This window comes from Macaca mulatta, chromosome 10 (genome assembly GCF_049350105.2).
Source record: "Macaca mulatta isolate MMU2019108-1 chromosome 10, T2T-MMU8v2.0, whole genome shotgun sequence".
NCBI classification, from domain to species: domain Eukaryota; kingdom Metazoa; phylum Chordata; class Mammalia; order Primates; family Cercopithecidae; genus Macaca; species Macaca mulatta.
The window spans coordinates 58,859,323-58,887,088 of record NC_133415.1 but is presented as its reverse complement, the minus strand read 5'-3'; the positions used below and the strand labels follow the sequence as shown (position 1 = coordinate 58,887,088).

The following is a 27,766-nucleotide window of genomic DNA, read 5'->3' as shown; positions in this document are numbered from 1 at the left end:
CAAAGCCTCCAAGAAATATGGGACTATGTGAAAAGGCAAAATCTACCTTTGATTGGTGTAACTGAAAGTGACGAGGAGAATGGAACCAAGTTGGAAAACACTCTTCAGGATATTATCCAGGAGAACTTCCCCAACCTAGCAAGGCAGGCCAACACTCAGATTCAAGAAATATGGAGAACGCCACAAAGATACTCCTCAAGAAGAGCAACCCCAAGACACATAATTGTCAGATTCACCAAAATTGAAATGAAGGAAAAAATGTTAAGGGCAGCCAGAGAGAAAGGTCAAGTTACCCACAGAGGGAAGCCCATCAGACTAACAGCAGATCTCTCGGCAGAAACTCTACAAGCCAGAAGAGAGCGGGGACCAATATTCAACATTCTTAAAGAAAAGAATTTTCAACCTAGAATTTCATATCCAGCCAAACTAAGCTTCCTAAGTGAAGGAGAAATAAAATCCTTTACAGACAAGCAAATGCTGAGAGATTTTGTCACCACCAGATCTGCCTTACAAGAGCTCCTGGAGGAAGCACTAAACATGGAAAGGAACAACCAGTACCAGCCACTGCAAAAACATGCCAAATTTTAAAGACCACTGATGCTAGGAAGAAACTGTATCAAATAATGAGCAAAATAACCAGCTAACATCATAATGACAGGATCAAATTCACACATAACAATATTAACCTTAAATGTAAATGGGCTAAATGCCCCAGTTAAAAGGCATATACTGGCAAATTGGATAAAGAGTCAAGACTCATCAGTGTGCTGTATTCAGGAGACCCATCTCATGTGCAGAGACACACATAGGCTCAAAATAAAGGGATGGAGGAAGATCTACCAAGCAAATGGAAAATAAACAAACAAAAAAAGCAGGGGTTGCAATCCTATGCTCTGATAAAACAGACTTTCAACCAACAAAGATAAAAAGAGACAAGGCCATTACATAGTGGTAAAGGGATCAATCCAACAAGAAGAGCTAACTATCCTAAATATATATGCACCCAATGTAGGAGCACCGAGATTCATAAAGCAAGTCCTTAGAGACCTACAAAGAGACTTAGACTCCCACACAATAATAAGGGGAGACTTTAACACCCCACTGCCAACATTAGACAGATGAGTGAGACAGAAAGTTAACAAGGATATCCAGGACTTGAACTCAGCTCTGCATCAAGCGGACCTAATAGACATCTACAGAACTCTCTACCCAAATCAACAGAATATACATTCTTCTCAGCACCACATCACACTTATTCCAACATTGACCACACAGTTGGAAGTAAAGCACTCCTCAGCAAATGTAAAAGAACAGAAATTATAACAAACTGTCTCTCAGACCACAGTGCAATCAAACTAGAACTCAGGATTAAGAAACTCACTCAAAACCACTCAACTACATGGAAACTGAACAACGTGGTCTTGAATGACTACTGGGTACATAACAAAATGAAGGCAGAAATAGACATGTTCTTTGAAACCAATGAGAACAAAGACACAACATACCAGAATCTCTGGGACACATTTAAAGCAGTGTGTAGAGGGAAATTTATAGCACTAACTGCCCACAAGAGAAAGCAGGAAAGAGCTAAAATTGACACCCTAACATCACAATTAAAAGAACTAGAGAAGCAAGAGCAAACACATTCAAAAGCTAGCAGAAAGCAAGAAATAACTAAGATCAGAGCAGAACTGAAGGAGATAGAGACACAAAAACCCTTCAAAAAATCAATGACTCCAGGAGCTGGTTTTTTGAAAAGATCAACAAAATTGATAGACTGCTGGCAAGACTAATAAAGAGGAAAAGAGAGAAGAATCAAATAGACACAATAAAAAACGATAAAGGGGATATCACCACTGATCCCACAGAAATGCAAACTACCATCAGAGAATACTATAAACACCTGTACGCAAATAATAGAAAATTTAGAAGAAGTGGATAAATTCCTGGACACATACACCCTCCCAAGACTAAACCAGGAAGAAGTTGAATCCCTGAATAGACCAATAACAGACTCTGAAATTGAGGCAATAATTAATAGCCTACCAACCAAAAAAAGTCCAGGACCGGATGGATTCACAGCTGACTTCTACCAGAGGTACAAGGAGGAGCTGGTACTATTCCTTCTGAAACTACTCCAATCAATAGAAAAAGAGGGAATCCTCTCTAACTCATTTTATGAGTCCAGCATCATCCTGATCCAAAGCCTGGCAGATACACAACAAAAAAAGAGAATTTTAGATCATTATCCCTGATGAACATTGATGCAAAAATCCTCAATAAAATACTGGCAAACCGAATCCAGCAGCACATCAAAAAGCTTATCCACCAGGATCAAGTGGGCTTCATCCCTGGGATGCAAGGCTGGTTCAACATACGTAAATCAATAAATGTGATCCATCATATAAACAGAACCAAAGACAAAAACTGCATGATTATTTCAATAGATGCAGAAAATGCCTTTGACAAAATTCAGCAGCTCTACGTGCCAGCAACTCTCAATAAACTAGGTATTGATGGAACATATCTCAAAATAATAAGAGCTATTTGTGACAACCCCACAGCCAATATCATACTGAATGGGCAAAAACTGGAAGTAGTCCCTTTGAAAACTGGTACAAGACAGGGATGCCCTCTCTCACCACTCCTATTCAACATAATGTTGGAAGTTCTAGCCAGGGCAATCAGGCAGGAGAAAGAAATAAAGGGTATTCAATTAGGAAAAGAGGAAATCAAACTGTCCCTGTTTGCAGATGACATGATTGTATATTTAGAAAATCCCATTGTCTCAGCCCAAAATCTCCTTAAGCTAATAGGCAATTTCAGCAAAGTCTCGGGATACAAAATCAGTGTGCAAAAATCACAAGCATTCCTGTATACCGATAACAGACAGCCAAATCGTGAGTGAACTCCTATTCACAATTGCTTCAAAGAGGATAAAATACCTAGGAATCCAACTTACAAGGGATGTGAAGGACCTCTTCAAGGAGAACTACAAATCACTGCTCAATGAAATAAAAGAGGACACAAACAAATGGAAGAACATACCATGCTCATGGATAGGAAGAATCAATATCGTGAAAATGGCCATACTGCCCAAGGTAATTTGTAGATGCCATCCCCATCAAGCTGCCAATGACTTTCTTCACAGAAATGGAAAAATCTACTTTAAAGTTCATACAGAACCAAAAAAGAGCCCGCATTGCCAAGACAATCCTAAGCCAGAAGAACAAAGCTGGAGGCATCACACTGCCTGACTTCAGACTATACTACAAGGCTACAGTAACCAAAACAGCATGGTACTGGTACCAAAACAGATATACAGACCAATGGAACAGAAGAGAACCCTCAGAAATAATACCACACATCTACAACTATCTGATCTTTGACAAACCTGACAAAAACAAGAAATGGGGAAAGGAGTCCCTATTTAATAAATGGTACTGGGAAAACTGGCCAGCCATATGTAGAAAGCTGAAACTGGATCTCTTCCTTACACCTTATACAAAAATTAATTCAAGATGGATTAGAGACTTAAATGTTAGACCTAAAACCATAAAAACCCTAGAAGAAAACCTAGGCAGTACCATTCAGGACATAGGCATGGGCAAGGACTTCATGTCTAAAACACCAAAAGCAATGGGAACAAGAGCCAAAATTGACAAATGGGATCTAATTAAACTAAAGAGCTTCTGCACAGCAAAAGAAACTACCATCAGAGTGAACAGGCAACGTACAGAATGGGAGAAAATTTTTGCAATCTATCTATCTGACAAAGGGCTAATATCCAGAACCTACAAAGAACTTAAATTTACAAGAAAAAAATCAAACAACCCCATCAAAAAGTGGGTGAAGGATATGAACAGACACTTCTCAAAAGAAGACATTTATGCAGCCAACAGACACATGAAAAAATGCTCATCATCACTGACCATCAGAGAAATGCAAATGAAAACCACAATGAGATACCATCTCACACCAGTTAGAATAGCGAGCATTAAAAAGTCAGGAAACAACAGATGCTCGCGAGGATGTGGAGAAATATGAACACTTTTACACTGTTGGTGGGACCGTAAACTAGTTCAACCATTGTGGAAGACAGTGTGGTGATTCCTCAAGGATCTAGAACTAGAAATACCATTTGACCCAGCCATCCCATTACTGGGTATATACCCAAAGGATTATAAATCATGCTACTATAAAGACACATGCACACATATGTTTATTGTGGCACTATTCACCATAGCAAAGACTTGGAACCAACGCAAATGTCCATTAGTGATAGACTGGATTAAGAAAATGTGGCACATATACACCACGGAATACTATGCAGCCATAAAAAAGGATGAATTCATGTCCTTTGTAGGGACATGGATGAAGCTGGAAACCATCATTCTCTGCAGACTATTGCAAAGATAGAAAACCAAACACGGCATGTTCTCACTCATAGGTGGGAATTGAACAGGGAGAACACTTGGACACAGGAAGGGGAACATCACACACCGGGGTCTGTTTTGGGGTGGGGGGAGAGGGGAGAAATAGCATTAGGAGAAATAACTAATGTAAATGATGAGTTAATGGGTGCAGCACACCAACATGGCAAATGGATACGTATGTAACAAACCTGCACGTTGTGCACATGTACCCTAAAACTTAAAGTATAATAATAAAAAATAAAAATTAAAATTAAAAATAAACTTTGTACACTTTTTTCTTAAAAGTGATATTTTACTTGCAGTTTAGCTTTTATTTATTCTTGTGTTTGAAATATTTTCGTGATCACTGGGCTTTCAGTGTTTCCAGGTTCCTGTGCTGGGTGTGTCTAGGTGTGAGACATAGTGCCAGATGCTTCAGGTGGAAGAAAAAGTGATGCTCCCATTTCTAATGGAACGCCAAAAAGAAAATGTGGCGCAAATGCATTGTCCGGCCTGAGTCGTCCAGAGGAGCAGTTTATACTAAAAAGTAGTGGTTCAAAAGCAGCAGCCCACTCTTGATTGAGCTATTAAGGATGCATTAAAAGTGATCTTCATTATGAAACATTTTACACATACACGAAGATTGAGTGACTGTTACAGTGAACCTGTGCCACACACCCACCTTCTGCCTTCTCTAGTCACCAGCTCCACCTCACGGCCAGTAGTGTGTTCGTCATACCCCACCACATGCAGGTTATTTAAGCCAACCTGAAGCAGCATGGTATTCACTTGTAAATATTTCAGTAGGTGGCCGTGCACGGTGGCTCACACCTGTAATCCTAGCACTTTGGGAGGCCGAGGTGGGCGGATTGCCTGAGCTCAGGAGTTCAAGACCAGCCTGGGCAACAATGGTGAAACCCTGTCTCTACTAAAATACAAAAAAAAAAAAAAAAAAAAAAAAATTAGCCGGGTGTGGTGGCATGCGCCTGTAGTGCCAGCTACTCAGGAGGCTGAGGTAGGTGAATTGCTTGAACCCAGGAGGTGGAGGTTTCAGTGAGCCAAGATTGCGCCACTGCACTCCAGGCTGGGTAACAGAGCGAGACTCTGTCTCAAAAAAAAAAAAAAAAGTGTGTGTGTGTGTGTGTGTGTGTGTGTATATATATATTTCAGTAGGTGTCTCAAAAAGATAAGGAACTCCTAAAAATAGTTATATCATTATTCCTAAAATACTGACAGTAATTCTTTTTTTTCTGAGATGGAGTCTTGCTCTGTCACCCAGGCTGGAGTACAATGGCGCGATCTTGGCTGACTGCAACCTCTGCCTCCCGGGTTCAAATGATTCCCCTGCCTCAGCCTCCTGAGTCGCTAGAATTATAAGCACATGCCACCACTCCCAGCTAATGTTTGGATTTTTAGTAAAGACTGGGTTTAACATGTTGATCAGGCTGGTCTTGAACTCCTGACCTCGTGATCTACCCACCTCAGCCTCCCAAGTCAGTAATTCTTTAATGTCAACTTCTCAGGCAGGGTATAAGTTTTTCTGATCATGATACAACTTTTTAACAGCATGTTCAGAAACTAAATTGCATTTGTTTTTTTAAACTTTTCTTTTTCTTTTTTTTTTTTTTGGAGACGGAGACTCACTCTGTCACCTGGGCTGGAGTGCAGTGACACTTAGCTCACTGCAACCTCTGCCTCCCGGGTTCAAGCAATTCTCCTGCCTCATCCTCCCTAGGAACTGGGATTACAGGTGTGTGCCACCTCGCCTGGCTAATTTTTGTAATTTTAGTAGAGACAGGGTTTTACCATGTTTGTCAGGCTGGTCTCAAACTCCTGATCTCAACTGATCCATCTGCCTCGGCCTCCCAAAGTGCTGGGATTACAGGTGTGTGCCACCTTGCCTGGCCACATCTTTCTTAATCTATAGATATCTCCTCTTTTTTATTTTCTTCCCTGCAATTAGTTTGTTGGAACTGGGTTTGTCCTGTAGAGTTTTCACAGAATTTACATTTGACAGACTGGGTCCCCATCTGGTGTTTAACCGACCACTGTGTCCCAAGGATGTCTGCTCTCACAACTTCTTTTTATTTTTTTGAGACAGTCTCGCTCTGTTGCCCAGGCTGGAGTGCAGTGGCTTGATCTCGGCTCACTGCAAACTCCGCCTCCCGGTTTCAAGTGATTTCTGGCTAGTTTCTGCATTTTTAGTAGAGACGGGGTTTCACCGTGTTGACCAGGCTGGTCTCAAACTCCTGACCTTAAGTAATCTGCCCACCTTGGCCTCCCAAAGTGCTAGGATTACAGGCGCGGAGCCACCACACCCGACCTGGTCTCACAACTCTTACTCAACATTGTACTCAGAGTCTTGGCCAGGGTATTTGGCAAGGAAATGAAATAAGAAGCATCCAGATTGGAAAGGCAGAAGTAAAACTAACTCTATTTGCAGATTACATGATCTAGAAAACCCTAAGGAATTGAGTAAAGACCGTTAGAACTAATAAATGAGATCAGCAAGGTTGCAGGATATAGGATCAATCTACAAAAATCAACTGTATTTCTATACATCTGCAATCCAAATGGAACATTTCATTAATTCAGTCCAGATGGAATAAATCCAAAATGAAATTAAGAAAATAGTTTCATACCATTTACAATAGCATCAAAAAGAATAAAATGCTTAGGTGTAAATTTAACCAAAAAAATGCAAAACCTATACCCTGAAAACAAAGACATTGAGGAAGAGCTAAATATGGAAAGGGATCTCATGTTAACATCTTGGAAGACTCAATGTTGTTAAGATAGCAGCACTCCCCAAATTGATGTACAGATATAGTGAAGTCTCCATCTAAGTTCCATTTGGCTTCTTTGCAGAGATTGACAAGCTGATTCTAAAACCTTGCTAGAAATGCAAGGGAAGTCTGGGTGTCGCGGCGGGCAGCTGGCGTCCCTGCACTTTGGGAGGCTGAGGCAGGTGAATCGCTTGAGCCCTGGAGGACAGGGCTTGCAGTGAGAGGTTGCAGTGAGCCAAGATTGCACCGCTGCACTCCAGCCTAGGTGACAGAGCAAGACAGACCCTGCCTTAAAAAAAAAAAAAAAAAGGCCAGGATGGTGGCTCACACTTGTAATCCCAGCACTTTAGGAGGCCAAGGTGGGCAGATCACCTGAGCTCAGGAGTTCAACACCAGCCTGACCAACATGGAGAAACCTCATCTCTACTAAAAATATCAAATTAGCCGGGCGTAGTGGTACATGCCTGTAATCCCAGCTACTTGGGAGGCTGAGGCGGGAGAATTGCTTGAGGCAAAGGTTGTGAGCTGAGATCACACCATTGCACTCCAGCTTGGGCAAAAAGAGTGAAACTCCATCTCAAACAAAAAAGAAAGAAAAAAGAAAAAGCAAGGGACCAGGAATAATCAAAATAACCTTGAAAAAGAAAAGAATTGGAAGACTCACACTTCATAATTTCAAAATTTACTGCAAAGCAGCAGTCATCAAGACTGTGTGTTAGAAGCATAAGGACAGAACAATGGAATTAGAATTAAGAGTCCCAGAAATAGGCTGGGCATGGTGGCTCACACCTGTAATCCCAGCACTTTGGGAGGCCAAGGTGGGTGGATTGCATGAGCTCAAGAGTTTGTGACCAGGCTGGGCAGCATGGTGAAACCCTGTCTCTACAAGAAAATTTAAAGAAAAAAATTAGTCAGGTGTGGTGGTGCTCACCTGTGGTCCCAGCTACTCTGGAGGCTGAGGAGGAGGATTGCTTTAGCCCAGGAGGTCGAGGCTGCAGTGAGCTGGGATCGTGCCACTGCACTCCAGCCTGGGTGATAGAACGAGACCCTGTCTCCAAAAAAAAAAAAAAAAAAAAAAAACAAAGTCCAGAAATAAGTCTCATGTATGGTCTGTTGTTTTTCTGCCAATTAAAAAAATTGTGGTAAAATATACATAACATAAAATTTGCCATTGTAACCTTTTTTAACTGTACAGTTCAATTGCATTAAGTACCTTTACCTTGTTCTTTATCCATCACCACCATCCATCTCTAGAACTTTTTCATCTTTCCTAACTGAAACTCTATACCCATTAAAAAATAACTCCTCCTTTCCTCTTTGCCTAGCCCCTGAAAACCACTGTTCTGCTTTTTGTCTCTATGAATTTGGCTACTCTAGGTACTTATTTAAGTGGAATCATACGTTATTTGTCCTTTTGTGACTGGGTTATCTCACTCAAGCAAAATGTCCTGAAGGTTCATCCATGTTGTAGCATGTGCCAGTACTTCATTCCTTGTAAAGGCTGAATAAATTTTTATTATGTGTATATACCATATTTTGTTTATCCATTCATCTCTCAGTGGACATTGGGGAGCTTCTACCTTTGGCTATTGTGAATAATGCTGCTGTGAACATAGTTGTACAAATATCTCTTTAAGATCCTGCTTTCAGTGCTTCTGATTATATACCTAGAAATGGAATTAATGGATCATATGGCAGTTCCATTTTTAATTTTTTTTGGAACTACCAAAATGTTTTCCACAGCAGTAGCACCATTTTACATTCCTACCAAAAGTAGGCAAGAGTTCCAGTTTCTGTACATCCTCACCAATGCTTCTTTTTAATTGAAAATAGAAATGACTACTATTTTTTGATAGTAGTCATTCTAAATGGGTGTAAAATGGTGTCTTATAGTTTTTATTTGCATGTTCCTGATAACTAATAATGCTGAGCATCTTTTCATGTGCTTGTTGGCCATTTGTATATCTTGTTTGAAGAAAAGCCTGTTCAAGTCGTTTACTCATTTTGAATCAGGTTGTTTGTTTTTTTGTTGTCGAATTTTAAGAATTCTCTATTTGTCCTAGATATTAATAGCTTATCAGATACGTGATTTGTGAGTATTTTCTCCCATTCTATGGCTTGTCTTTTTACTGTGTTGATAGTACATATTATATTACTCTCTATATAAAGATGAGGTTTCACCTTGTTGGTCAGGCTGTTCTCAAACTCCTAACCTGAAGTGATCCACTTGCCTTGGCCTCCCAAAGTGCTGGGATTACAGGTGTGTGACACTGCGCCCGGTCGATAGTATCTTTTGATTCACAAAAGTTTTTAATTTTTATGAAGTCTAGTTTGTTTATTTTTTCCTTTGTTGCCTGTAAGATTGGTGTCATATAGATCAATAGATTTTTTTGAAAGGAAATAGGTACCAAAACAATTCAATGGAGAAAGATGTCTTTTCAACAAACGGTATTGGGATATTTGGATATCTACATGCAAATAAATGAAATTGAACCCCTACCTCACACTACATACAAAAATTAGCTCAAAATCGATCAAAGACCTAAATGGTAAGAGCTAAAAGAATACAACTTTTAGAAAAATATATAGAGATCAATCTTCGTGACCTTGGATTAGAATGATTTCTTAGATATGACACCAAAAACCCAAGCAACGAAAGAAAAAATAGATACATTGGACTTCATCAAAATGAAAAACTTTTGTGCGTTAAATAAAGACAACCTACAAAATGAGGGAAAACATTTGTAAATCCTAAATCTGATAAGAGTCTAGTATCCAGAATATATGTAAAGAACTCTGACAGCCACAAAAAGACAACCCAATTGAAAAATGGGCAAAAAGACTTGGATGTTTCTCCAAAGATGATATCCACGTGCACAAAAAAGATGCTTAATGTGATTAGCTATGAGGGAAATGCAAATCAAAACCACAATGAGATGCCGCTTCATACCCACGAGAATGGCTATAATCATAAACACAGAAAACAAGTGTTGGTGAGGGTATATAGCCATTGGTGTGATTGTCAAATCTTGCAGTCACTTTGGAAAATAGTCTGGCAGTTACTCAAAAAGTTAAGCATGGAATTCTTATGTAGCCTAGCATTTCCATACCAAGGTATAGGCCTGAAAGAAATGAAAACATATGTCTACATGAAAAATCGTATATGAATTTCACAGCAGTATTGTTCATAACAGCCAAAAGTGGAAACATCCAAATGTTTATCAGTTGATATATAGGTAAGCAAAATGTGGGCTAGCCATACAGTGGAATAGTACACAGCAGTACAAAGACGGGAAGGGCTGACATATGGCACAACATGGATGAAGCTTGAATACATGCTCATTGGAAGAAGCCATGAAATAACCAAAATAGGTAGATCCATAGAGATGGAGAGTAGATCCATAGAGATGGAGAGTAGATCAGTGATTGGCAGAGGTGGGGGGAATAGGTTATGACTGCTGATGGGCACGGGACTGCTTTTTGATATGATGGTTTGGAATTAGTGGTGATGGTTGCACAATTTTGTGAACATACACTTTTAAAAGGTGAATTTTATGGTTAATGAATTATATCTCAATAAAGAGATAAAGGTTACTGGGTGTACTGCAGTGCACTTTTTCTGTCTTCAGTTCAGAAGCTCACTTCAGCAGTTTTGGACTTTCTGTTAGCTACTTTTTGTGTCGTTGTTGAGACAGGGTCTTACTCTGTCACCCAGGCTGGAGTACAATGATACGATCACGGCTCACTGTAGCCTCAACCTCCCGGGCTCAAGTCATCCGCCTCAGCCTCCCGAGTAGCCAGGACTGTAGGCATGCGCCATCACACCCAGCTAATTTATTTTTTATTTTTTATTTTTTTATTTTTTTATTTTTTTTTGAGACGGAGTCTCGCTCAGGCTGGAGTGCAGTGGCCGGATCTCAGCTCACTGCAAGCTCCGCCTCCCGGGTTTACACCATTCTCCTGCCTCAGCCTCCCAAGTAGCTGGGACTACAGGTGCCTGCCACCTCGCCCAGCTAGTTTTTTGTATTTTTTAGTAGAGACGGGGTTTCACTGTGTTAGCCAGGATGGTCTTGATCTCCTGACCTCGTGATCCGCCCATCTCGGCCTCCCAAAGTGCTGGGATTACAGGCTTGAGCCACCGCGCCCGGCCTATTTTTTATTTTATTTTATTATTATATTTTGAGACGGAGTCTCGCTCTGCTGCCCAGGCTGGAGTGCAGTGGCCGGATCTCAGCTCACTGCAAGCTCCGCCTCCTGGGTTTACGCCATTCTCCTGCCTCAGCCTCCCAAGTAGCTGGGACTACAGCCGCCCGCCACGTCGCCTATTTTTTATTTTTAGTAGAGACATCTCATTATGTTGCCCAGGCTGGTCTTGAACTTCTGAGATCAAATGATCCTCCCACCTTGGCTTCCTAAAATGTTGGGATGACAGACTTGAGCCACCGCACCCAGACTTTTTACATCTTTCTCGAATGCTCACAAAATCAAGGTGACATTTGCCCTCCTAGGTGGGATGAGTGTGCTGTAGGCACTCAATTTAAAAACATGAAGGAACTAAACATCTTTCCCTATGTTGACTTGTAGCCTGTCTTTAGAAAAATATATAGAGATTTTTAAAAAGTTTAATGGATTTTTTGAATTTAATAGATTTTTTTATGAATGAGAGGTTTTAAGATCGGTTTAGACCATAAACTTAGAGGTTTTCTGGTTGGTTATGTTGTAGTTAAACTAATTTCTTAACTTTGAGCAAGTAATGCATTATTGAGTAAATCCTAGCACCCCCCTCCCTATATCCAAAATATTGTTGGTGGAATGTACCCTTTGAAATTGCTTTAGGAATTAAGTTCAAGTCACAGTATTTTGAAATTTTACCCTGAATCAAATTACTGTATGTGTCAATACCATTCATTTGACTTAGTGTATGCTAAATCATTTGTAACTTTGCTGTTGTTATTTAAAATACTACCACTCTTCTCAGTGGATATTTTTTTGGTTTCAAAAATGTACTTTTTTTAAATTAAACTTTGTTGTTTATGTTAACATGTATTGGGTTTACTATTTTTAAATGAATTCATATGTATACTTTAAAAAGGTCTGCATTTTAATTTGTAATTTGATAAATATCAATATATGTAATTCAAATAAACAAAAGCTGTTTGGATTCTTCTGAGACCAAAAAGTTTAAAGACTACCAATCCAGATAATGTGAGCAATTTGTCAAGTTCGCGCACTAAATCCAGATTAATGGAATATTTATCCAGATGCCATAATGAGAGTACTGAGTTCGGCTTCTGGAATGGTGTTAAGTGTCAATCGTGATTTTATTGCTTTTTCTCTAATTTTTAGCATGACATATCTATTTCACAACATTGTTTGAATACAATTGGAATCACCACAGGAAAAGTGCTTTTAGGGTTCAGTTTAAAAATATGTCATGTAAATATCTCAACCTATGTGAAATTAGAGAATGACAGAACCATTGGTTTTGTTTTTAGGATACATGTTATAATTTGTTTACTATTAATAGGTTAACTACCTGGCAATAAATGTTTTTGAAATATTTGTAAACTTTCATTTCCATGCATTAACATCAAATTTTAACATTGGATTTTCAAGTCTAACAGAACCCAGACTCTAATTTTTAGCATAAGCTCACAAGACTTACGTATCTTTCAGCCTGTCATTCAAGGGAAAATATTGAGTAACATTAAAATGCTGCCTCTGTTTTTGTTTGCAGTTGGGGTTGGACTTGGAGGAACTCGAGGAGATAGAAGAAGATGCTGGCCTTGGGAATGGAGGCCTGGGGAGGCTGGCAGGTAAGCTGCCCCATCCAGGAGGAGCTCTCTTGGACCTGTTGGCTTGGTTGGTGGCCATGTAGTGAGGCCAGGGTCAGGTAAATTGGCTTCAGGGTAAATTGGCTTTGAGCGGATGGGCCAGTGTGTTCTTCAGATTGAAATCTTTGCCACTATTCGGGGGAAAAGGGGAAAATACATGTTTTCTTTCACACAAGGGGCATGTCATCATTATCATGAAGACCAGTCCTGCCAGCATGGAGTAAGCTGGTGCTGGGAGGGGCTCCCGATATGCTGACCACTTTCCAGGGCACAAGAGCCAGTGATTGGCAGACAGCCCAAAGGATGGAAAGATGATTTATGGACGTGGCCCTGCTTGCAGCAGGCAGTTTCAACTCTGATACAGTCAGCAGATTGCCTTGAAATAAGAAGGCAGGGCACTGAGCTTTGAAGGTTTTCAGCCCTCTCCACGCCCCGGCCTTTGCAACATGTGATGGGTCACCACCATCTTCCTGCTACGTCCCTTCTCATCAAATGCAAAACTGGGCTTCCTACACTCAAGGGAAGCTCCAGCCTCCTTTGTCCCCATCTACTGACAACCCCAGGGGCGGCCATTCACCCCACGTCTCACCTCCAAGCTGGAGACTGTGGACTGCTCCCTCCCCAGCCCTGAGACCTGCTTCCATTTGGGGTGTTCCGGGTCCTTGGGCTTTCCCAGTCACCTTGCCTGCCTCTTGCTCCTCCCTCCATCCTTCTCCATGGCCAGATATGAGTAGAGCCTTTGCCCTCTGCCCACAGGGCCCCGTACCCACAGACCCAGGCAGCACTGAGCCCGCCATGGCTTCATGTGCTTCCCTCCTGCAGGCAAGTCCCCAGAACAAGAGTCCGTGACGCTCCCTCATCCCTCTCCCTCAGCAGAGGGCCTCACAGGCATCTGTGTGTTCCATGGATTGGACATTTTATTTTAGTTACTAGTGTTCCATGTCGGTGTTTTTTTGATTTTTTAATCCTGAATTTTTTATTTATTTATTTTTTTTGAGACGGAGTCTTGCTCTGTCGCCCAGGCTGGAGGGCAGTGGCGTGATCTCAGCTCACTGCAAGCTCTGCCTCCCGGGTTCACACCATTTTCCTGCCTCAGCCTCCCGAGTAGCTGGGACTATAGGTGCACGCCACCACGCCTGGCTAATTTTTTTGTATTTTTAGTAGATACGGGGTTTCACCGCATTAGCCAGGATGGCCTTGATCTCCTGACCTCGTGATCTGCCCGCTTCGGCCTCCCAAAGTGCTGGGATTACAGGCGTGAGCCGCCGCGCCCAGCTGGTCCTGAAGCGTTAATAAGGCTGCATTTCACTCTCGCCCAGGCTGGAGTGCCGTGGCACAGTCTTGGCTCACTGCAGCCTCAACCTCTCTGGCTCAAGCAATTCCCCCACACCAGCCTCCCGAGTAGCTGGGACCACAGGCATGCGTCACCATGCACGGCTAATTGTTTGTATTTTTTATAGAGACAGGGTCTCACTATGTTGCCCAGACTGGTCTCAAACTCCTGGACTCAAGCGATCGTCCCACCTAAGCCTCCCAGAGTGCTGGGATCACAGGTGTGAGCCACCACACCTAGCCTCTAAATCTTTATTCAAAACATTGTTTTGTTTTTCTTCCAAGAAGTTTTGATTGGAACAAGGGCTGGGTTTAATGACACGTGCTGTAGCGCCTTGGGGCCCCTGGTACTGCGGTGTTTGCACAGGTGGACGTTGATTTGCACGTGGCCAGCTGCCACTGCTGTGCCGGCTTCACTGAGGAGTAGGGTGAGGCTTGGTGTGTTGATGTGTCCCTGCTGTCAGAACAGCTTGGGTTTCAGTGGAATGTGCAGGGGATTGGCAAGGCCTCAGCCTGAACTGGGGTGTCCAAGAGTGGGGCAGTGGGAGGCTTCGTGTTTAGAGAGGTTCCCGGCCTGGCGGAGTTCTCCGGGATTCTTCATCTCCCCATCCTCCCGTGCCCTTTGAGTAACCACGTTGATGTCTTCTGTGTGTGGCCCCAGGATCTCATGGGGAGGGTGAGGGCTCCAGTTTTCCTCTCAGTGAAGCCTGAAGTCAGTGTGATCCCCTCTGAATCTCTGCCTTGCGTCCCGTGGGCTGCCTCCCCATGGGACCTTGGTGCCGTGCCTTCGATTCTGACTGATCTGTGATTGATTTCTCAGCGTGTTTCCTTGACTCAATGGCCACCTTGGGCCTGGCAGCGTACGGCTATGGAATCCGCTATGAATTTGGGATTTTTAACCAGAAGATTGTCAATGGCTGGCAGGTGGGTGAGATTTCATTTCTTCACTGGTTTCCAGCTCTTGTTCACACAATAAAATGGTAACACTTGCAGTTAGTCTTTTTATACTTCCCGCGCCCCCGCCGGGGAACTGCAGGCCAGCCAGGGCAACGTGGAGCAATTCAGGGCAGCTCCCTTGCTCCGGCTCCTTGGCCCACATGGCCTGGGAGAGCCTGGGCCCTGTGTGAGCTTTTTGCCAGCTGCCTCTGCCTGGTGATGGGGAAGTTGGGGCATGCAGGACACAGAAGCCTGGCTGAGCCTTACAGCAGCTCCCAGTTAGGGCCAATAGCAGCCAGGCAGTGAGGGTCACTCTGGTGACCCTCTGCACCAAAATGCAGAGTGCAGGGTGGTGCTTTTGGGGTCAGCCTCAGTGGGATGTTGGCCCTAAGTAGTTAGAAGAGCAGTTGTAGCTTTTGCTCTCACCTTCTGCCTTCACTCCCTGACCCCAGTGAGGGGACAGTGCCTTTGGGGTTAGAGACTGGACTCTGCGTAGTACAGTGGCCCTTGGAAGGAGTGAGCCTCGATCTTGAAGCCTCACATTACAGCTAAGTGAGGTGGTTGAGACCGAGGCAGGGAGGAGGGCGTGGCCTTAAAATGCAGCCTCCTCCTCCCTGGGGAGCAGCTCCCTTCCCATATGCCTCAGAATGGAAGTCACCACTATTCCATTCAGTTGGAGAATGGTTTATTTAATATCATCTGGGGCCTGCAAGTCACAAATAAAGCTAGTCTGGGGTTAGAATCAAAAGATTTGTAGCATCAGAGTGTGCAGCCCCAATGAATGTGTGTTTGATGGGTGGTAGAGATGTCCTTGGGGCAGGGGTGGGAAGTGGGTTGGGCCGCATGGCGGGTGCAGCCTCCAGAGCTCGTCCATGGCATCTGTAGGACTCATGCCTCTCACCATAGAGAAATTAACCCAAAACGTAAACACGCAAGGAGCTGCTGTCCATGACACGCACAGCGATGTGTTCAGAGGGAATGTGGACTCCTGTCTGCAGCTTGCTTTAAATGCACCCCAAAATCAACGGATTGGCAGATGGAGAAACAACAGACTATTTACAGCACCTAGGTGTGGGTGCATGACGTTTCTGCATGTTTGAAAACGCTCACAATAAAATGTTGGTAAAGAAAAGTAATGGCTAAAGGTAAACCTAAAACGGACTCGGATCCATTGCTTGATTTGTGGAGATGCCCTCTGCAACCTTAGAAAGGCACCTTTCTCCACTGTCTCAGGACAGCTCTGCCCCAGCCCTCCACGTGCTGCCTGAGCGCCAGGGCAGTCCAGTCCATGCACATGCTGATGCTCTGGCCCCCAGCAGTCCCCATGTCACGTGTGGGTTTATAAGGCAGAGGCTCAGAGGCTCCCCTTCGCCTAGTTGGTGTTAGGGTTTAGGGTATTGGTGGTGGTTTTGGTTTTAGCACGGAGACATTTTTCCTTCTGGTGGTCCTCGTTCCTGTAACTCTTGCCACCTTGTATGATAGTTCAGGATGATCAGTAAGTGAAGCTCACCCCTCCTCCCATCCCCTTTTCATGGGAACTGGTCATATTCAGTGGGTTTTTAGTTGGCTTTAGCTGTGGAAGAAATAAATACAGGCAGAGTTGGCCAGCAGCGTGTGGCCAGAGGGGCCGCAGGCCAGCCTGCTTGGCACCCTGGCTGAGGGGGCAGGGAGGCCCTGGAAGGGAGACTCAGGCCGCCTTTGTATGTAGGAAGCTATTGCTTCTGCCGACGACTCCTGGAGCAACTCTGCAGGAGATGGTCAGGCCCTGGTGTTGGGGAATCTCACAGCGGACAAGGAGATGCCACCAGAAAGGTCTTGCTGGGAGTACCATGGGGAGGTGCCTCCCGAACAGCACAGCCCAGACAGTCTTGCTCGTGACTCTTTATGTCTGTGTAGGAACCATTAAGAGGAAATCCCTCAGTGTAGCATACTAGGGCTGCTTGTTCGTTCTCAAGAGAAGAGGCTTGATCTCACTTCAGTGTTAGGAATTTAGATTTCAGAACCCACCCTTGCTGCTGTACCAGCCAGAGTTACTGTGTCACCTGGTGGTAAAGCAGCCCCTAGTGCTTCTGCACAAGGGTGGCTCGAGTCTGCAGGGCCGCTTTTAGTGTCGGAATTGGTTTTGTGTATTCACTGGTCTCGGGTGCCACTGGGCACAGATTTTGGGAATAAGCCCTCCCGGAACAGCTTGTGTTCCTGGCTGCATCCAGGGCACCCTCACTGCCAGCTGCCAGCTTGGCCCAGCACTTGTGGATTTGCAGCGTCACTTTCTTTCTTTTTAAAATTTAATTTAATCATTTTTTTTAGAGTTAGGGTCCTGCCCTGTCGCCCAGGCTGAAGTGCAGTGGTACAGTCATAGCTCACTGCATCTTCGACCTTGTGGGCTCAAGCGATCCTTCCACCTTGGCTTCCCAGAGTGCTGGGAACTGTCGGTGTGAGCCTCCGCCTGGCCAGTGTGTCTCCGTCAAAGCAGTGTCTTCTAGTGATTGTTCTGTAACAGCTTTATTGAAATAGAGGCGATTTCAGTATATTCAGAGTTAGGTAACCATCACCACTGTCTATCTTGAGAACATTTTCATCACCCCAGAAAGAAGGCCTGCACCAATTTGCCGTCATACCCAGCCCCTGACAGCCTCTCGCCTGCTTCTCTGTGCAGGTGCCCATTCTGAACATTTCCTGTAAATAGCCGCATGCGACGCGTGGTGTTTTTGTCTGGCCTCTGTCACTGAGTGTAGGTTTTTCAAGCTCCATCCGGGTCGGAGCATGTGTCAGTCAGTGGTTCTTAGTGGCTTTCTTTGGGGTGCATGTTTCTGAATTTTGAGTTTGTTACTTTAGCGTCCACCGTGTTCATTTTACCCACGTGGGCTTGGCCAGAAGTGGGAATCCCGACGTGGTAAGTGGCTGTAGGTAAGTTTAAGTGCCAGGTGCTGTGTGATCTTGGACACACGGTCTGCTGGGTCCAGGACAGGGCGGCGGCCCGGGACATCTGCGCTGAGGGTGCCCTCACAGCTCTCCTCGTTCCAGGTAGAGGAGGCCGATGACTGGCTGCGCTACGGCAACCCCTGGGAGAAAGCGCGGCCCGAGTATATGCTTCCTGTGCACTTCTACGGGCGTGTGGAGCACACCCCCGACGGCGTGAAGTGGCTGGACACACAGGTACCTGGGCTGAAATGTCCACGGCAAGGCTGGGACCGGGTGAGGGGGCTGCTGCAGCTCATTCCTAGTCATCTCGACTTCTTCTGTCTTGGGGGACTTGCTGCCTCCCTGGAGGACTTAAGGTAAAAGCCGGGGGAGGTTTATTCTCCTCATCTCCCCAGTCTCTTACGCTTTGATGGGAGCTTCCCAAACAGTGGAGGCGCTGAGCACAGCGCGAGACTCTGCGGGGAAGCCCCGCTGGGCAGGAGCTGTGTGTTGGGGCTGGGCAGGGTCCACTCACAGCCAGATGCTCACGAGAACCCTGCTGCTTAAGAGCAGGCAGGAGGGTGTTCTGATGGGATGGGGGCACGGACCGCCACGTGGGTGAAAACAGCTCCCACTATCTGTGGAGCATGCGACAAGCTCGCTTGGCCTCCTGGTGCCATACGTGGCCCGTGGCTCTCAAAGCGTCAGCTGTCAGAGCCCCTGGAGTATGTGTGAGGTCTGGGCAACATCTGGGGATGGGGCCAGGCCCTCCTGCCCAGCAGGGTGCTGATGGGGGACCAGGGCAAGAGCCTAGAGTACTCAGCAGCGAGGGGTGCCAGGCACGCAGAGGCCACGTGAGGGAGCACCCAGTCCAGGCTCAGGGCAGCTGGGAGCCGGGGTGACTGGGGCAGGGCAGGGGCCGGCAGGAGAGGCTGCAGGAGAACGTTGGGGCATCAGTGAGATTTGGCCACCTGTGATGGAGAAGGAGGGGTGATAACAGGAGAGCCTGGAGGCTGGGTGGTCACTGGTGTGCAGAGGGAGTTGTCCGAACTTTGTAGGACACAGTTTTAAATCAAATACATGGGCTTAGAGTGGCTGGGGCCATGCCGTGGAGGCTGAAAATGCCATGAAAAGTTGTATTTAACTTGCAAACGCAGGGCAGGGGACCGGCACTGTAGATGTGTTCGTGGATGAGTGTGTCAGTGTGAGTGGGGATGCTGGAGAACCGGGACATTGCAGGCAGGCTATGAAGATGGGCTGAGCCCCGAGGGCTGGCCAGGATGGAAGGGGCCGGAATGCCTTGCCGGGGACTTGTCGCTCACTTGGATGTCGCCTTGTGGGGCGGGGGCAAGGGTTGACAGGAGAGAGGAAGGGAAAGGGATCCTGGGGTTTTGGTCTTGGTGGCCCCGGTGCGCCCCCTGTGTGGCTGGCTGAGCTGACTGGCGGTGCCACAGGCACGTGTGTGCCGGGATGAACCCAAGCATCCCTGAGTGCGCCTGCCGGGAAGCTGGGACCACAGGCCAGCCTCAGCTTTGTGAGCCTCCTCCTGCCCTTGGTGGGAGTGGAGCTGATGTCTCTGGATACAAGGGAACCTGGGGGCTTGTCAAGGAGAGGGGGAGCCAGGCTGGGGTGGAGGGAGCGCGGCTGGGCTTGTGCTAGGGGGAAGGCAGCTGCAGGAGCAACCTTCCTGCAGGTGGAGCTGAGAGAGGTCATCTCCAGGGCGAGCCTCTGTGTATTGGAGTTCCTAGAGCAGAGTTGAGTGAGGAGGGGAGGCGTGGAGGGCGGAGGGTAAGGAGGGAGGTGGGGGTTGGTGCTGCGGCACCTCAGGAAGTCGGGATGGGGATGATTCTTCGTTCGAAGCCATTCCTGAGGAAGGTGAAGTGAGAAGACAGGTCTGGTCTGGGGAGGGTGGTGGGGCGGGTGGTCCTCTCAGGATGACAAGGTGGCACCACAGGGGCGGGCGCGGACGGGGACTGTGGTGCTGAGCATGGGCTGGGTGGATGTGTTTGGGCAGAAGGGGGAGACCGTGGGGGGCCAGCAGGGCGCCAGGTGCCCAGGAAGAGGCTGGGGCGGGGAGAGGCTCAGGGGCCGGTGGGGGCCCTCGCCACTCCGTCCTGAGCAACCTGTTTTGTGGCCAGGTGGTGCTGGCCATGCCCTATGACACCCCGGTGCCCGGCTACAAGAACAATACCGTCAACACCATGCGGCTGTGGTCCGCCAAGGCTCCCAACGACTTCAAGCTGCAGGACTGTACGTTCCGTGGTTCCCGGCGCCCCTGTGTCCATGTGGGTGGCTGGTCCCGGACACCCTCGCCCACAGCCTTTACCACGCCCTGCGGCTCCCTGTCCTGGAGGCTGCACGGCCCTCCTCTAGGGTGAACCTGCATCGTGGTGAAAACGAGGCTGGTGCAGATTACCTGTGTGTGGGACCTGCCTGGGAAGGGCCTACAGGCAGAGCGACCGAGACACCTGGGCCCTGGGCACCCAGGGTCTGCTTGTGCAGATCATGTGCCCCTGGGGAGGCGTGAGGGGGATGGAGTTGTATGCGGTGCGTAGGGGAACTGCAGGAGGGGATCACGTGTACCTCCAGGGGTGGGGGTGAGGTGAAGTAATGCAGCGGCTAGGGGAGTCCTGTGCTCGAGCGAGTTTCATTGGCTTTTGCAAGTAGGCCCCTGAGCGGTTGCGGTGCTGGTGCCAGGAGGCACGTGTGTGCTGACCCCACTCCGTTTCTTCTTAGTCAACGTGGGAGACTACATCGAGGCGGTCCTGGACCGGAACTTGGCCGAGAACATCTCCAGGGTCCTGTATCCAAACGATAACGTGAGTAGCTGGCCTGCTCAGACTGCGTCGCTTTCCGGCTTAGTGAGGTGGGCTGACTGGCTGGGCTCCCCGGTGGGGCCTCTTGTTGGCCTTGGCAAGCAGCCACCTGGTGGCCCTCCCGCCTCAGGTGCACACACAATGCCCTTGGGGAGGAGAGGGGGGCACTGTCCTCCATAAAGCCCAAGCGGGTCCTCGCGTGCCTCTTGGCAGCTCTGGGGTGGTCTCTCTGAGGACACTCTCTGCCACCTTCCCCTCTTATCCATTTCCCTCATAAACACACAGCCAGCCGCTCCCTGGGGCCAGCTGGAGCCTGTCAGCCCTCCAGCCTGTCTGCTGTTCTAGCCCGCAGTGCCAGTTCCCCAAGTAGGTGATCTGTCTCTCTGGGGAACGGTAGCGCCTACCTGGCATTGATGCCTGGGGACATTCGAAAGGTACTTGGCACGTGCCCTTCCCATGCTAGGTGATGGTGTCGCAGCCATGTTCCCCACTGCCACCTACATTTAGTGCCCAGTGGCTTTCTTTTTGTTGTTGCCTGACAAGTCCTTAGAATATGCCCTAGTGGGCAATAAAAAGTTAGCTTTTTATTTTATGAAAGTAACCCGTGCACACAAGAGCAAAGGCCTGGGTGCCGGAAGGCTCATCAAAGAGTGTACTCTCCTGTCCCCATGAGACTGTTGGCAGACCCCAAGCCCCAGGTGCAGAATGTTCCAGAAGGCCTGTGCTTGGACAGTGCAGCTCCTGAGTAGCGCTGGCACTGTACTTCTCCTGACAGATGGACACTGTGTCCCGGGGTCTGTCCCAAGGCAGGGTGACCCTCCTTAGTGACCTGAGGGCACACAGGCAGGCCCCAGTGTCAGGCAGCTGGGCTCCTCTCGGCCTTCTGCCTGCGCCCTTGAGCCAGGTCACTGACCTGGGCTTCCTGGGGGAGGAGAATGGCCCTGGGACTGGGTCATGGGGCTTGCGCCCCTAGCCTGCACCCTCCAGCTTGCTCTGCTGTGTGCAGTTCTTCGAGGGGAAGGAGCTGCGGCTGAAGCAGGAGTACTTCGTGGTGGCCGCCACGCTCCAGGACATCATCCGCCGCTTCAAGTCGTCCAAGTTCGGCTGCCGGGACCCTGTGAGAACGTGTTTCGAGACATTCCCAGACAAGGTGCGTGGTGGCCCTGGGAGGGATCTCAGTGCCAGGGGCTGGGCGCCTTCAGGCTCTTGAGGTTGCTTTCTCGTGTCTGTCCCAAAAGGAGCTAGAGTGGGATGGCACATGCCCCTTGTATTGGGGTGTCGTCATCCTGGGCCAGGATCCCACCTGGGCCCTCCCTCGCAGAACAAGGGCCACCAGCCTTGTTAGGACTCAAGTCAGCAGGGGACATGGTGAAAGGCTCCTGTGCAAAGTCAGATGTGCTTGGTGGAGCTAAGTGCAGTTATTTCAAACAAAGCCCTCATAGCTCCAGTGAGAGAGCCCCCAGCCCCGGTGGCCACGGCTCCTCCCCTCCGGCTGCAGCACACACTAGCAGCAGAGCACACTGCTGTGGGGCACTCACCAGCAGGCACGTCGGACACAGCACACACCTGCCACAGTGTGAGCCCGGCTGTCCTCCCTGCTCCCTTCCCAGAACCCCTCCCTGTTCTCCAGGCTCCTCAGGGCTGGGCTGGCTCCTTCACTCGGGGAGCTTCATATGCCAACAACCGTGGGTGCCCACAAGGGATGAGATGACTGAATGGCACCCCTTGTGCGACCTGCAGGTGGCCATCCAGCTGAATGACACCCACCCTGCCCTTTCCATCCCCGAGCTCATGCGGATCCTGGTGGACGTGGAGAAGGTGGACTGGGACAAGGTGCGCGTGGAGGAGAAGGGCGGCACCTCCCCAGAGCCTGCAACCCATGCAGACCAGGGCTACGAGGAGCTGAGCTGGGGGGCCTCTCCCCTGGCCTAGGGAGAGCTGTGTGGTCATCATGCCTGGGAGAGATGCGAGCTGTGGGAGGGGTCTGGTTCCAGGAGACAGAGGTTCTGTGGGCCAGGGTGCGGGGGGCCAGAGTGTGGGGGACAGGGTGCGGGGGACAGGGCACGGGGGAGAGGATAAGGATAGGGCTCTGACACTTCTCAGGGTTTCCCGTTGGTGCATTCTCATCTTGAAGTTTGGTGACGGCTCCCCAAAGCATTGTTTAGAGCTCTGTGCTCTGTTCATGGCACCTGCTCTCACGACTCAGCATATTTTGGACTTTAATACGTTTGTGTGGTGAGATTTTCTTAATCTAACCGTTATCCAGTCGACATGTAGAACCATGAAACTGGACAGTGTGGTGACTCACACCCATAATCCTAGTGCTTTGGGAAGCTGAGGCAGGAGGGTCACTCGAGGCCAGAAGTTAGAGCCTGGGCAATACAGCAAGACCCCACCTCTAAAAACAAAAGATAGCCAGGTGTGGCAGCACACACCCAGAAAAACAAAAAAGAAACCATAGAACAAATTTTTTTAACTCCGTTTTGTAGAAACCCAAGCCCCTCTCTGGCCTTGGTGTGTGTGCACTCCAGGTGAGGCTGTGCCTGTTGCGGGTACCCCAGTTCTGGCCAGCACGGGGCAGGTCCATGTAGTAACCAGTGTCCTCCCCACTGTGGGTGTCCGGCTACTGTAGTGGAAATAAATAGAAAACTGCTCAGCAGTGCGTCCATTTACCAGTGATGGGAGAGTGTGAAGGTGACCCCAGGTAGCAGGCGAGTGTGTCTTACTTGTGTGTGTGTCACACACTGGACCATAACGTCACACTTCGATGGGTTGCATCAGCAGATTGAGGGCTCTGGGCTGCGTGTCAGGCTTTCAGAGGGCTCCAGATCCACCCTGGAGAGCAGAGGGGAGGGTGGCCCTTCCTGGGGTACCCAGCATCTGCCTGGGATCCTGGATGCTCAACCCGCCTAGGCAGCTGGCCAGAGAGCTGCTTGTTTCTAAACAAACACATGGGAACATTCTCGAATGGCCTAGGCCTGGGAAATCACGAAGAAGACCTGTGCATACACCAACCACACCGTGCTGCCTGAGGCCTTGGAGCGCTGGCCCGTGTCCATGTTTGAGAAGCTGCTGCCGCGGCACCTGGAAATCATCTATGCCATCAACCAGCGGCACCTGGACGTGAGTGTGGGCCCAGGTGGCCGTGTAGGGTGGCGGTTACACCCATGCCAACGGCCCCCCACCTGGCCTAGGCGAGGAGGTGCTTTACTCCTTGAACGAGGCACCCTCCATTTAGCAGAAGATGCTTGGGGCTGGGGGCTGTCCCTTGGCAGAGCTGTTGGCTGATCCCCACGCCTGAGCCACAGCTGTCCCAGGTTCCTCTTTGTAAATTAAATTGCATGTTCTCTCCCTCAGACCCATCTTCCTCAGACACAGTAGCCCTGTGGGTCCCTGGGCTGGGCTGGGCCCTTTCCTGGGCTGGGGAGTGGAGTGAGCGAGGGCCTCCTCCTGGAGCTGGCCCCGGGCCCTTGTGAGATGCCTCTGAAGTGGCTGCTGGCGCTGGGAGCACTTGAGTGAGGTCCGGCTGTCGCAGCCCCAGGACTTCCCTGGAGGCAGCAGAGCTTCCTGTGGGTGGTCATGGACTGTCCCCTGGTCATGGGGAGTGCTGGGTCTCCGTGGGGCCTCCCGTGCCCACCTACCTGCCTCTGTGTTTTGGCACCAGCACGTGGCTGCGCTGTTTCCCGGAGATGTGGACCGCCTGCGCAGGATGTCTGTGATCGAGGAGGGGGACTGCAAGCGGATCAACATGGCCCACCTGTGTGTGATTGGGTCCCACGCTGTCAACGGTGTGGCGAGGATCCACTCGGAGATTGTGAAACAGTCGGTGTGAGTGGGGCGCTTGCCCGAGGGAGGCCAGCTGTGTCTGACACCGAGGCCTGCACCTAGGACCAGCCACCGAACACATGGACCCAGCTGTACGGCACACACCCCATGCCACTAGGCCCCTGCCTCGATGGCAATGACAGAGCTGCCCAGAACACCCTGTCAGGGTCATGCCTTGTGCATTCACCGACCAGCACATGGGGCCTCTGGCCCTGTGGGCAATGGGGAGACGGCTTTGTCTCCTGTTGCTCTCCCGCGCCCCTGCCTTCCTGGGGGTCCAGTCGGAGGCTCTACACCACTGGTCCTCCTGCCGCTGGCGGGGCTTAGACAGGGCTTGAAGGAGGGATTCTTAGGTCAGATCTCGTTCTTGCCCCTCTTAGGTGGGGCGTGATCTAGGAATCACTCCCACTCTTTCACCTAGCATGTGCTGGGCGTCTACTGTGCGTGCTGGGCAGGCAAAACCGGGCAGGAGCGGGGGCTTCTGTGCCCGGGGCTGGGCTGCAGGCTCTGTGCATGGCACCCACAGCAAGCTTCTGTGTTGGGCCCCTCCCCAGTAGCGATAAGGAAACCGACCACAGCTTCTCAAGCCCTACAGTCCTGCGGTCTCGGCTGTCATGACTTGGACACCTGTTTCCGCATGGACCGCTCCGGAGAATGGCCAGGCTCTGATGCCTGCGAGGGTGTAGTTGGGCAAACCACACAGCCAGCCACAGAGGCCCTGGGGCGCAGGCGCTGCCTTTGTATGGCTCCCAGAGCCTACAGCGGCCGCGGTCACTGTTCTCAGAAAACAGAACAGAAACACTGAGCTTGAGGGATCCTGGGACCTCCTTAAAAGGGCCTTAAGGTCTCTTGCTCACCTGGTTCAAGGCACAGCATTTGTGACAGTTACCTGTTCTCTGTGTTTGCAGCTTTAAGGATTTTTATGAACTGGAGCCAGAGAAGTTCCAGAATAAGACCAACGGTATCACCCCCCGCCGGTGGCTGCTGCTGTGCAACCCGGGGCTGGCCGATACTATCGTGGAGGTGAGCGCCAGGCCCTGCCTGTGCCTTTGGGTATGCCTGGGCTGAGAACCACTGGCCGTGTCATCAGCCCCTGCTGAGTGGTTGCTGAGTAGGCAGGAGTCTGTCCCTCACGTGTTGACCTGTAGGCTTCCAGACATGAGAGCTGAGCCCCTGAACATGGGCGCTGAGCTGGGCAGTCACCCAGTGGGGCCTGGCGGGTCCTGTGTGCGAGTTCAGAAGCTGAGCTTTAGAGAGGGCTGGGGTGTGGCTCAGAGCAGCCACGGGGCCATTGCAAAAGAGGCAAGAGGCAGCTGACTGCCAGGAGAGTCTGCCAGGCTGGGCGCCTATTTCCTGTTTGTATGTTGGCTCCTATGCAGGCTCCTGAGGGAAACGAGCGCTGAGGTGTCAGGCCCTGTGCTACAGGCCAGGACCAGCGGCTGGGAGGGTGGGACCACTCACCTGGGGCTATGGTCAGGGAAGGCTTCCCAGGAAAGCTGAGGTCTGAAGAGGGAATGAAGAGGGAGGGATCAGTGCTCTGGGGCAAACGGGTCCAATGTCCTGTGCTGGGGGACGGGCCCCTGGGACCTGGAAGGCAGCGTGGCTCCCGTGCAGTCTGAGGCGGGCCTGGGCAGAGTGAGGAGAGGTGGCCGAGTGTTTGCGGGCAGCACCTGGGTGAGGTGCTGGCTTTGAGGGGGCTGCCTGCTGCATTGTGGAGGCAGGGAAGGTGCTGGTGGAGGGCAGCTGGAGGATGGCTTTGGGGTTTGGGTGGTGATGGGATGTTCAACGTCAGAACCCTAGGAACGGTGGCTGAGGGAGGCTTGTGTGTTTGTTGTGGGCATTTGAATTGGTGGGACTGGGCCACATTGCAGAGCCCTCTCAGAAGATCAGAAGAGGTGGGAGGGGCTGCCGGGGTGACCCTGTAGCCTGAGAGGTGAGATGCGTGGAGAGGCTGGACGAGCAGATCCCAGGGGAAAGCAGGGGCATGGGCGACAACGGGAGGAGGGCAAGTGGCTAGGGCCCACAGTGAGCGGAACCTTTACATTCTCCAGAAAATTGGGGAGGAGTTTCTGACTGACCTGAGCCAGCTGAAGAAGCTGCTGCCACTGGTCAATGACGAGGCATTCATCAGGGACGTGGCCAAGGTCAAACAGGTAGGCATGGCCCTGGCCCTGGCCCGAGCCCCGGCCCCAGCCCTCCCACAGCCAGGCAGGTATGCCCTGGCCCCAGCCCTCCTACAACCAGGCAGGTCCGCCCTGGCCCCAACCCTCCTACAGCCAGGCAGGTACGCCCTGGCCCCAGCCCTCCCACAGCCAGGCAGGTACGCCCCAGCCCCAAGCCCTCCTGCAAGCCCAACACAGGTCCTGGGGTACCCACTGGGGCTTTAGTGGGGACTCGGAACAGGACTGAGGGTGAGGCTGTTAGGGTCCCCTGAGGTCTCTCTGCCCCACTCAGCCTTTCAGATGACAGATGAGGGCCCCGAGGAGGACAGGTCACGTGGCAGATAGCTGAGTACAGACCCCAGGCCAGCGCTGCCTGTTCCTCAACCCTCCACCACGGATCAGTTCTGTATGGAAGCCTCTAGAAGCCAATTCCAGCGTGATGCCCTCTTTGCCCCTGGAGAGCTGTGCAGGTACACGAACTGTCTGCACCGGCAGCAGCCCCTCGGCTAGTCCGGGGCCAGTGACGGCAGCCTTCAAACCTCAGCAGGCTGGAGGCCATTCTACATAGCCCGTCGAGCTTGGCCTCCTCCTAGAGGCCAGAACTAGTTCTTGTAGTCCTTTCAGCTGTCCCGCTCCCACGCTGCTCCCCTGCCTGCACGCCTGGCTCTGCAGTGTATTCTACTTGGCTCCAGGCGTGCTCCGGGGCCGGCTCCTCACTTATCCCCTATTCCTGGTACAGACCCACCTTCAGCATCGCTC

At 49.5% G+C, this 27,766-nt stretch overlaps 1 protein-coding gene across 1 annotated transcript in view; it reads left to right on the top strand.

Moving 5' to 3' along the window:
* PYGB (glycogen phosphorylase B) overlaps nucleotides 1–27,766 on the top strand; it is a 57,624-nt gene that overhangs the window by 16,936 nt on the left and 12,922 nt on the right. The window contains 11 exon segments of the mRNA NM_001266864.1: nucleotides 12,939–13,017; nucleotides 15,188–15,291; nucleotides 18,328–18,459; nucleotides 20,343–20,454; nucleotides 20,941–21,023; nucleotides 22,027–22,170; nucleotides 22,761–22,853; nucleotides 23,997–24,143; nucleotides 24,685–24,848; nucleotides 25,754–25,868; nucleotides 26,897–26,998. Of these exon segments, the coding sequence (NP_001253793.1) occupies nucleotides 12,939–13,017; nucleotides 15,188–15,291; nucleotides 18,328–18,459; nucleotides 20,343–20,454; nucleotides 20,941–21,023; nucleotides 22,027–22,170; nucleotides 22,761–22,853; nucleotides 23,997–24,143; nucleotides 24,685–24,848; nucleotides 25,754–25,868; nucleotides 26,897–26,998 (1,275 nt within the window).